The sequence below is a fragment of the Panulirus ornatus genome, chromosome 9 (genome assembly GCF_036320965.1).
Source record: "Panulirus ornatus isolate Po-2019 chromosome 9, ASM3632096v1, whole genome shotgun sequence".
NCBI classification, from domain to species: Eukaryota; Metazoa; Arthropoda; class Malacostraca; order Decapoda; family Palinuridae; genus Panulirus; species Panulirus ornatus.
The window spans coordinates 52,131,544-52,143,657 of NC_092232.1; the positions used below are offsets into that span (position 1 = coordinate 52,131,544).

Sequence of the window (12,114 nt, forward strand, 5' to 3'; positions counted from 1 at the left end):
TTTCTAAAGCCTCACCTTTGATAGGTGCTCTGTGGTCTTAGGAACAAGAATGGCCATGGCATGTGGAGGATCTCCAACAGATTCTTCTATGCTCTTCTGGAAAACTGAGCACATCAGCAAGTAGGCACATTTTGTACAAGCCCTTTCAAAATCTAATGGCTCAGGTAAAATAGGTATCATGGGAAGCTGAAAAAGTGAATGAATTAGTTGTTCCAACAGTATAAATTTTGGAGATGAGCTGTCAGTGTAAGATAATGAGTTCTGTTTGTCTTTCACATTGAGCTGAATGAAATCATTCATAGAAATATTCAATCTACAATCAATAACCCATTCCTCACATTTACAGATGAATGGTATGAGTAAAAACATATGTGAATACAGTTTTTGACAAAAGAAAGCAAGCGGAAAGTTAAGGAGTTTGAACAGCAAAGGCACGACAATTTAAATAATGTCAATTACACTCTTTTGAGCTGTATTTGCAATTCAGGACTGGAAATAAAGTAATGCTGATAGCCTTTTCTCTATACATCTATAGTACACTCAATAAGCTATTTCTTATATTTCATACAAAATAGCCTGTATCAAATCTTCTCTAAAAGCTGAAATTATTAAGACAATTAGGCTACAATATCAAAACATTAAACCAGAAGTATCAAAAGCATCTTATTGAATATGATATACTGTACAAGTGTTGGAAAGCTAATAAACAAAAAACCTCTTATTGAAAAAATCTGACAAAAATCTGTCACCTCTACTTCAAACCCCAACTTTTTCAAAAATAGCTGTACTACTGATGTATTCCTTAATTCCATAACATATCACAACATTATTTTCAGGATTCTTCTAAAACTAGTCAAAACCATTACAACTCATCTGCTCCAAAATAAAAATAAAAAAATGAGCTTTGACAAATGAAAATGGTTTCTCCTCCAGCAAGTTTCCCACAAGTTATGAGAGAATCTCCATAATCTCCAGGAGCTAAGAGCCCCAAACCTCCCTACGTTCAAATGGTATCAATGCCTCTCACTCTTCACTAACCACCCAAACAGCAGTTCCAGCAATTGCTCACCTCAGAATTCTCCTCTCCAGTCAGAAAATCCCCACCTGTCAATGACTTCATATCACTGGCCATCAGGCTGCACCAGGATAATCAGGAGTTGGATTCTGAGGGTGTGATACATTGTGAAAAAAGGAAATTGAGAGTAAATATGAACAAGAGAAAGGTTATTATGTCTAGCAGAAAAGAGAGACAAATTAAGTTGTTATGTGAGTTTGAATGGAAAGATCTAGGAGGAAGTGAAGTGTTTTAGATTTCTGAGAGTGAGCACACCACCAAATGGAACCATGGGAGCTAAAATAAGGTCCTGGGCACAATGCAGAATGTGTGGAAAGTGAGGTAACTATCTGTGAGGGAAAAGATGGGTATGTTTGATTGCATAGTAATCCCAACAAAGTTGTATGGGTGTGAGGGGTGGGTCCTAAATGACGCAGTACAGAGGAGTATGGATGTTTACAAAATAAAATGCAAGAGGAAGATGAATGTATCTGAAATATTTGAGGACAACATGTAGTGTGAGGAGTGTCTTGAATACCTTCCCAAGCTGCTCAAAAACGAATTCACAAGTTCAAAACCACACCCCCTCCACAGATATATGGCCCCTGCCAAAATGTCTATCTAAGAAATTAACATGTCTGACTTCATTTAATTTACCTGGAGATCCAGGAAATTATGTAGTGGTCAGCCTTGTGCAGGCTGATGGCCAATAAGAAGATGATGTCATCAGTGGGAAGGGACAGCTGAGTGGAGAGGAGAGTTCCAAGGTGAGATATTACCACAAATGATGATTGGATGATTTGCTTATGATGTAAGGAATCTATCTTATCAGAGGGTGAGAGAAGGAGGCTTTCATCCCCTGATGACTAAAGAAATTCTCTCATAGCTCATGGTACAAACTGACCCAACAGAATAAATGTTATAAAAAATTCCACTTTCGCTTTAACTATGGCTATTTATGTGGATATAACCAAGCATAAACTTAGATAAACAATTATTTTGCAGAGAACAACATAAAAGGCTTTTAATCTTTAAATAATACATAAAAAAGCACAGCAAAATAAACAAAATAATCAATATCCAGTGATGTATCATATTTCTTTTGGTTTCTGAATAAGATGTTAATAGCATTAATTTCTGAGTTCCAATTAATCAAAGTGTTTCTTACAATCACATAAACATTACATAACTTTGAGCAAAAATTTTCTGAATCAGGCTTACCAAATTATGTACAATGGAGATTATTGGCACAAACATTTAAAAAGGACAGATATCTTAAAAGAAATCTGGGGACCTTATGGCAGAAAATGAATAAAGAAAAATGACAATCCACAGCATTGCACAATTACCAAGTTTCCTTCTTGCGGAGTAGGTTTCATGGCAAGGTGATAAATTATATCATTTCGAAGCTGAATTAAACCTTGTTTTTCTTTGTCACCGGCTGGAATTTCTTCCATGGCACCATTCCTGTAATAGTGAAATTTCTTCAAAATTTTGTTAAAAATGCTAAATCACATAAAAAATTCTTTTTTCTTTCATCCTATTTGCCATTTCCTGCATTAGCGAGGTAGCATTAAGAACAGAGGACTGGGCCTTTGAGGGAATATCCTCACCTGGCCCCCTTCTCTGTTCCTTCTTTTTTGGAAAAAAAAAAAGGGGGAGGATTTCCAGCCCCCCGCTCCCTCCCCTTTTAGTCGCCAAGATATCTAAAACATTTCACTTCCAACTTTTCTCCAAACTTACATACCAACTATCTTGTCCATCAACCCTACTGAACCTAATACCCTTGCTTTTATTCATATTTACTGGAGTGACTGGACTCCACCTGTACAAGTTTACACTGCAAAAGAAAGGTCACCTTTGGCAAGACTTATCACTGTCATTACAGTCTCATCAAAATATTTCTTACTCCAAAGGAGTCTACCTCTCCCAGCAAGAAACATTTACAAAGGGTCTGAGTAATGCCAGGACTCTCTTAGAGACTGATCTTGGGGTAATCATAATAATACTAAATAATGGACTTGACACCTACCACCCAAACCACTCTATAACTAACCATCAACCCCCAAGTAAGAGTAATATTTTACCACTCTTACATCTCAGTAACCTCAAATTGCAGTTCCCTTACTCCCCACCAAATATAACAATGACATATCACATACATTCTGAATTACCCAACAAGCACTAAACAATTGGCCTGCTAACTCAGTACTAATCTTCAACCCATCAGATATGCACCTATCAGAATGTCACTCTTCAAACAAACAGGAGCCACACTGTCCCATCTTTGCTTTGGAAATCACCCATTCTTACAAAACTACAAACTCCATTCCATCATATCCCATGACCCTTCATGCCCACATCAACCCAACAGAAAGGGAGAAATGTTACCTTTTGAGTATTTTCTTTTACTTCTGCACGCCAATCTATCAATTCATGGAGAGAATAATTTTGAGTTTTTTCCTGTGTATATGGTGATGGGAATATCTGAACGTATCCTGTTGTTTAAGGGTTACAGAATCAAACCAAAGTTACTGAATTAAAAAATCAATCTGACTTCATTTCTTTAAAAAAAAGCTATGATCTATCATTCTAGGTTATATAACAAAACATAACTACAGAGCTATTTGTGGGACAGCAATGGTATCAATTACATACTTAAGATAGAGTAGCAGTCCTGACTTAGGATCTTGTCTTCTGTCAGCACTCATCATACTGTAGAGAGTAACTTGGCCACGGTGTTCAGCAGAGAAACTTGGCTGACCTGTTTTCAACTCAAGAGGCACCACCTGGTGAAATAAGAATAATTTTCAATTTCTTATTTATATTTGGAGTGCAGTTCTGAACAATAAAGGAAAATGTTCCAAGAAAAATCATGTCACAACATTTTGCAGCTCATCTTATAATCTTCCTCTAATTTTTCTCCTCTCTACTTTATTCCTTCCGGTCATCTTTGGTCCCTGTTTAAACTTACCAAAAATAAGATATCCTGTAACTAAAGACTTAGTAAGAAATGTACAAGAGTAGCAATAATTTCACATGTTAAATGTTCTTGCTTAACAGTGTATGAACAAAAATAAATAAGAGGGATGATTAACAAATAACATAACAGTAAAAGATGATAAAAATTTCAAAAAAAATAAGTAAGAATGTTAGAACTTTGATTATGTGGACCATAAAACCAAAAATGACTTAATTCCCAGAAAACTGTTGTTTTACTGCAAGAAAATCACAATGGACCACTAGAAGTCAAGTGAGGGATTTACTGGCCATACCAAAAATGGTATGGGTGAAATAAAAGGTTATAACACTAACAATGATGTCTAGAAATTTAAATGGCTTCATTTAAAAGGACAGATTGCAATTCAAAGAAATACTTCATGGCACATATATGCATTCTCAAATACAATCCACTAGCCAAGGGACTGACCACTCTTTCAATCTTAATACTAAAGAAGAAAACTAAATCCAAAAATATCTCTGCTAATACCTTAGAGGCACCATGCTGATATGTCTTGACAGTTAAATCTATTTTGCCCTTTAAACCAAGTTTTGGAGACCATATGTTTTCTTCTATATCCTGGATATCAGCTATTTTCCCCTTCCACTGATTCCTCTGTTTTTCTTTTCCTTGGTCTTTTCCTGTAATAAAGAAAATTGTTGATCAACCAGAAAATGGAGACTCATGGAGTTCTCAAAAAAAGAAATAAATCTTCTTTTGATTCTCTTTTACTTATTTCTCTGAAAACATTCTCACATTCATTCCCTCACTCTCACTGTCACTCCCTAAGTTCACTAAGAATCTTAATTCTTCGTACAAATCTTTAACTTCCATTTTCTAATTATTTCCCTTTAATAATCAACAAATCATGGTACCATCACAAGATGGCCACCAAAAGGCAGAGAAAAGTTTTGTAAAATGAAGAGATGGCCAGGCAGGGCAAGAAAACCAAACAAACAAACAAAAAACTGCTCATGGAACAACACCTCAAAGCAAAAAGGTTTTCTATTCCTTCAAACATAAATTCCTCTCCTCTGCTTATGTCTCATGAGCACAAAAGCATACCCATATGAAGGAGGAAGGCTGGGAGAAAAGCTATCATATTAGGCTAAATGAAAAAGTCTATCCCGGGGTCAACGTGCTGTCAATGAATTGAACTAGGGCATGTAAAGCATCTGAGGGGAAACCATGGAAAGTTTTGTGGGGCCTGGATGTGGAAAGGGAGCTGTGGTTTCGGTGCATTACACATGACAGATAGAGACTGAGTTTGAACGAATGTGACCTTTGTTGTCTTATCCTAGCGCTACCTCGCGCATGCATGCAGGGAGGGGAGTGCTTTTTCATGTAAGGCAGGGTGGCAACGGAAATGGATGAAGGCAGCAACAGTGAATATGTACTTGTGTATATATGTATATGTCTGTGCAGCAACAGTGAATATGTACTTGTGTATATATGTATATGTCTGTGTATGTATATGTATGCATACATTGAAATGTATATGTGCGTGTGTGGTAATTTATGTATATACATATGTACGTGGGTGGGTTGGGCCATTCTTTCGTCTGTTTCCTTGCGCTACCTCGCTAACGCGGAAGATAGCAACTAAGTATAATAAAAAAAAAATTCACTGGCAATCACAGTTACAACAGAAACAAACTGTTTGGGAGGAGGAACTCTACAGCCACACAGATCAGATCCACCACATCTAAACTGAGGTATCCTTTACCAAGGTAGAAATACCAAAAGCTTCTTTTCTTGAATTCCTCTAAAAAAAGAGTTCCTAAGAAAAGCTAAGGCAGAAGCCACCTACCTAACAAAGTGTGCTCTAACACAGAGCCTAGGTAAGCCTACAAGACTAGTTTCTTGTTCCAAGCAGACATAAATGATTTCCTTCAATATGTCTGCTGAAGTCCAGAAGATTATGAAGAGATTTAACTGGACAAAAAGTATGGTGCTTTCTAAGTGAAATCTTCCATGAGCAGATGATAAAATGTGACAATTTCAAAATTTCATGGTATCATTCTTGGCCAAAATTTGGACTTAGGATTTAATGTACATTAAGAGTGTTCATTATGATAAGAAGATTCCTGCATCTTGACATAATGTGAAATTCAAGCCAAGATCGTATACTTTGGGAATTTCAACATTCACGAGAGAGAGAGAGAGAGAGAGAGAGAGAGAGAGAGAGAGAGAGAGAGAGAGAGAGAGAGAGAGAGAGAGAATTTAACCCCTCATTCTCCATTCACAATGATCTAAAGCAATCATCTCTCACTCCACCTACATTCCTGACTACCATGACCACTCTCCTAATATTGTGGACTTCATTTTTCACCTCTAATCCATCCTTCTGTAGCTACATAATCTCATCCCAAATGGTTCATCTAACCACACTATTGTAATTGTATCTATTTCAACAGCACCTCTCCCTCTAGCAGCCCCTTTCTAAACATATATATTGGGACCTGAACAAAGCTGCCAGGAATATCTCATGAAAATTCTTTTCTGAATTCTGTAGGTAAATTGCTGTCTCTTATGGGGTGATGCTTCTGTCTCCACCAAACACTTAGCAGGAATGGAAGCATTTAGCCCATCTTCCTCCACACCGACCTCTTCTTCCAATCCAAGGTTCACACATTCAAGCAAGGGGTCATGCATATTGGGCTTGGAAAAATTTTCCTTCCTTCAACTCCTATTCAAAGGATGAACAATAACCTCTCCTTGTCATCCACAGAAAGGTAGTTCTATTCTCTAGCTAAAGCATCACCAACAACTTCTGTTGCTCTGACTTGCCACAGACAAAGCAACTCCCTGTGGTTCCCACCTCTCCACTTTGGATGACTAACATTCTTTCACACCATAATCCTCCTCTTAATAATCCTATGCCCTCCCCGTAATCTCTTTTCAAACTTTCCGAAAAGCATTTCTCTTGCTGGACACAAGCAAGGCTTATGATCCTAATGGCATCCATCCCAGTGTACTGAAAGAGAGCACATCTGAACTTGCACTTGTGCTCACTCATTTGTTCCATTTCTATTCAAAATCCAAAACTTTTCCTTCTTCTTGGAAGCATGCATTTGTACATACCATCCCTAAGAAGGGTGACCTTTCTAAACCCTCCAACTACCATCTTGTTGCCTTGACATCTACCACGAGACTGAAAAACTATGTGGTTTCTAGACTGGTAAAGGATGTTTGGATCAGGTGTTTGCTATAATATTTGAGGAATACTTACTGTTACAGTCATACTTTAAAGTGGTTTGGGTGTGTAGAAAAAATGCAAGGCTGTGAGTTGCAAGGACAGGAACATTAGTAGAAGCCTCTGCAAATACTATGTTGCAGTTGCCCTCTGCCAGTGGCCTGTTAAGGGTAAAGCACTAAAGGCTAAGAGGGGACACTGGAATTCATCTGTTATAAAGACTATATTGCCATGGCTACCCTAGAGAAAGTTCAAGGAGGGAACAGGCGTCAGAGATATAGATACATAGTGTATGATAGTACGATTAATGGGGTTAGTGTGAGAGGAAGATTGCCTGTGACATGGGGACAGCATGGAAGAGTACTGGAGGGAGAAAAATGGGGGAAGAATGTGTGGAATGGTATATGCAAGGGATGCATGTAAGGACAGGGATACGTGGAGCCTCCTTTGCCATGGAAATGAAATGCCTGAGGGCAATGTGGGGTGTAAGATGGTTTGATCAAGTAAGTATGAAAGTGTGAATGAGAGATGTGGTGATAAGAAAAACATGGATGAGAGTGCTGAAAAAGATGTTCTGAAATGGTCTGAACATAAGGAGAGAACCAACTAGGAGAGGTTGATAAAAAAGGATACATGTGTCAGAAGTGGAGGGGACAAGCAGACATGGGAAACCAAAGTGGAGATGGAAGAATGAAGTGAAAAAGATTTAGAGTACTTAGAGCCTGAACATGCAGAAAGGTGATAGTCATGCATGGAGTAGAGTGGATTGGAGCAGTTATACTGGGGTAAACGTGCTCTCAATGATCTGAACCAGGTCATATGAAGCAAATGGGAGAAACCACAGGAAGGTGTGTGGGGCCTGGGTGAGAATAGGAGACTGAGGTTTTGTTCAATTAAACATGACAGTTACTTTTTTAATGTTTGAAGTTCCAGGCACAGAAAAAAGTTCACATCAAGGCGAGGCCTCCACTGAAATACAGAGGATTATGAAAGGGAAAAAGAGGAAACATGAGAAAGTATTTATGAATTTTGGAGGAAGTGAAAAATCTGTCATTTAAAATGTGCCAGGTCATAGTTACTGGGATAGACATGAGAAGGTAAAGATTTCCACAGCTTCAGGGAGTACAAAAAAAAAAAGTAATCAAAACAGCCTACCCTTCACTTGCCAACGACCACTCAGTAATCATGTCACGCAGAGGCTTGCCAAGAATCACGCAGTCTACCTAGAGGTTGGGGACACACATGCAGCAAGCTCTCGGAAACAAAAACCAAAGTAATACCAACAGAAGAGGGAAAGTGAACCAGCATTGTGATGTAAGGCAAGCTGGTCAAGTTTTGAAGTTATCCTGGGAAAGTTATAAGTTGGACTGCTTTCAACTGAACTAGTCAAGTAAGGATGCAACTAAAGAACAGATGTGAATGAGGCCATCTTTTTTGCTGGTCTTGGCACTTCCTTGCTGGTGCAGGAAACAGCAAAATGGTATGAAGAAATTGGATGATATATATGATAGGAGAGGTGGTACTGACAAAGCCTGCACAAGATTACACCAGAAATGAGAAGTCACTTTTGGAAATGCTGTATCGTTGGATGTACACTCTCATTAAAGAACTTCTCACTGCAATGGAGTCCATACATCCCTGCTTCTGCAAGTGGAACATCCATGGGCTATAGGAGCCTCCAGAAAGATGTCCTAGGTAGCACAAGGACTCTTTCTTAGAAAGAGGTCCTGGAGTAAATACCCATAAATAAAAAATTTGACAAGGTTGAAAGAATACTTCCCATATATTCCCTACATGTTGCACAAGGTGAATGAAAGGTCCAGGAATGGGTAGATGGAAACCCTCCCTTGATTTTATTTCAATTTCTGAAAGAGAGAGAAAAAAAAGAAGCCATGCAAAAAGTGCTATTCCTCCTTGAAGGCTTGGGTTGGGTGTCTGAATGGTCCTGGACGAAACCAGGATAAGAAGGGAGAAATAGGAGAATGTTTGAGAACTGGGATGTTCTAGTTCTGAGTGAAACTAAGCTCAGGGGTTAGGGGGAACAATTGTTTGGGGATGTCCTGGGGTAGAGTTAGGGATCAGTGTGAGGGCTAAGGAAAGGGTATCACTTCCACTAATGGAGTTGCCAGAGTGTTGAAAAGTGTACAAGGAATTAAGCCCAAGACTGACTTGGGTAAAAATTAAAGTGGATTACAGAAGTTGGGTGACTACTAGTGCTTATGCATCTAAAAGTAAGAGGAGTAAGGAAGAAGAGTGAATGCTCATGGAATAACCAAATGAGTGTGTCAGCAATTTTGATGCAAGGGATCAAGTATCTGTGATCTAAATGCGAGAATGGGTGACATGGCAATTGAGGATATAATTGGAGAGCCTGAAGTACACAGTGATGAGAATGAAAACTAAAAACAGCTTAGGGAGTTGTTTTCAAAAAAAGAACTGGTGACTGGGAACACCTTGTTCAAAAAGAGAATCGCATAAAAGCAGGACAAGCCCTAGCTTTCTAAAGGGCACTAAGCTAAGTCTCAACCCCTCAAACTCCCCAATTAAAACATGAGTTCTACAAAACCCATGGGTATCACTGCTGAAAAATCTTTAAATTTAGGGAGTCTGGTACAGCATTTCCTGCTTAGCAGTCAGTGCCCTATGCTCTGAGCATTTAGTATATACAAAGGGCCAGCCCTGTACAAAAATATATGTGGATCAGTGGGGTAGATGGAGGGAAGGTATTACTAGATCACATTCTAATTCACAATGATTCAAAAGAAAGACTTTGGATGTGAATGTGCAGAGAAGAGCAAGCATTAGGCTGTCTGATCACTACTTAGTGTTGGCAAGAGTGATAGTTTTCTAAAGGTTTTAGGAAAAGAAGGAATGCCAAGGGTGGAAAGAGGGTGGTGAAAGTGAATGAGCTTGAAAAAAAGGCTTGTGTGAAGAGATACCTAGAGAGACTGAATGCACAATAGCAAAAGGTGATAAAAAATGATGCTGGGAAAGTGGACAAGGAATGGGAGGCATTTAAGAAAAACTGCTTACATGTGTGAGAGATGTGTGTGGCATACAGATGGTGGGAAAGGAGCTCGTGAAAAAGGACAGTGGGTGGAAGGATGAAGACATCAAGCTGTTAGTGAAAGATAAGTGAGAGGAGCGCTAAGAAGGAGGGTGAATAATTGGAAGATGTACAAGAGAAAGATGCAGGATGTCAAGAGAAATGTGCAGGGGATGAAAAAGAAGGCATATGAGAGTTGAGGTAAGCCAAAGCAACCAAACCAGACCCCCTATCCAGAGCCAAGCTTTACAGGCCTTTCCATGGTTTCACCTGACTGTTTTACATACCCTGGTTCAATTCAGTGAAAGTACATCATCCCCTATACACCACATCAATCCAATTCTCACTATCTTATGCACATTTAGGCCTCAAGCACTCGAGTCTTTCACTTCATCCTTCCCCCTCCTTCTCGAAACCCCCTTCTTGTTCCCTCCATTTCTTATATGCGTATCTCCTTTGCTTTTCCTAATTCATCCTTTCCATATATCCAAGCCTTTTCAGCACATCTCTTAATGTCTCTCTTATATTTCTATTCTCACTTCCACACCTCTGTCTTACCCTATCATTTCTTATCTTATCAACCCTCCTCTCACCACATATTGTCTTCAAATGTCTTGTTTCCAGCACATCCAAACTCTTCTGCACTTTTTGATCCAGGGCCCAAGCTTTGCATCCATACAATACCATCGGAATTACTTTACCATCAAGTGTGCCAATCTTAAGGAAACTTAATCCCTTTCCTCCTCCAGGAGTAATGCTTCTAAAGGCATCTGAGACCACCATGTCACACACAGTTTCAATAATAATGTAAAATAATTGAAAACAAAACTGCCCATTCATTTCTCACCTGACTGGATTAATCCAGACCCAAGGTATCGCTGTGTCCAAGCATGAATGTGAGGTATGAAATTATTCATCTCTTCAAAAATGTGGGCCTCAGATATTCCAAAACCATACATGTCTCGTACCACCTTAGGTTGAGCTATCAATTCTCGTACCAAATTATCTAGCTCATTAAAGGTCTGCACCTTCTTTTTAACAACCTGTCAAAGTAAATTCACATAAAATCAATTTCACTTGCAAGTCACAAAGTAGCTTTGAAATAATGTATGTTAAAGAATACTGTAAAAATTCTGGGAATAGATTTTTTCAGTATTCTCATCGAGGAAGATGATTCTGTTATATAGTTGTTGCATTGATTTGTAACTGTAAAGTTAAGCAAAGCTTTATTATTGTATGGTGTTTTTAACATTTATTTTCTATTTTGCTTTGTCGGTCTCCCGCATTAGCGAGGTTGCATAAGGAAACAGATGAAAGAATGGCCCAACCCACCCACATACACATGTATATACATACACATCCACACACGCAAATATACACACCTATACACCTCAACATATACATATATATACATTTTTTTTTCTTTTTTTTTGCTTTGTCGCTGTCTCCTGCGTTTGCGAGGTAGCGCAAGGAAACAGACGAAAGAAATGGCCCAACCCACCCCCATACACATACACTCACGCAAATATACATACCTACACAGCTTTCCATGGTTTACCCCAGACGCTTCACATGCCCTGATTCAATCCACTGACAGCACGTCAACCCCAGTATACCACATCGATCCAATTCACTCTATTCCTTGCCCTCCTTTCACCCTCCTGCATGTTCAGGCCCCGACCACACAAAATCTCTTTCACTCCATCCTTCCACCTCCAATTTGGTCTCCCACCTCTCCCCGCTCCCAAGACATATACATATATACACATGTACATAATCCATAGTTTGTCCTTATTCATTCCCGTCGCCATCCCACC

General features: G+C 38.9%; 1 protein-coding gene across 3 annotated transcripts in view; it reads right to left on the reverse strand.

The window, feature by feature from the left end:
• The window catches only part of Dna2 (DNA replication helicase/nuclease 2), a 71,405-nt gene that overhangs the window by 35,406 nt on the left and 23,885 nt on the right, over positions 1–12,114 (reverse strand). For all 3 annotated transcript variants that reach the window (XM_071665208.1, XM_071665209.1, XM_071665207.1), the window contains 5 exons: positions 11,145–11,340; positions 4,545–4,696; positions 3,713–3,843; positions 2,404–2,521; positions 16–186 (listed from right to left, as the gene is read on the reverse strand). In XM_071665208.1, the coding sequence (XP_071521309.1) occupies positions 16–186; positions 2,404–2,521; positions 3,713–3,843; positions 4,545–4,696; positions 11,145–11,340 (768 nt within the window). The remainder of the gene's footprint in view (positions 1–15; positions 187–2,403; positions 2,522–3,712; positions 3,844–4,544; positions 4,697–11,144; positions 11,341–12,114) is intronic.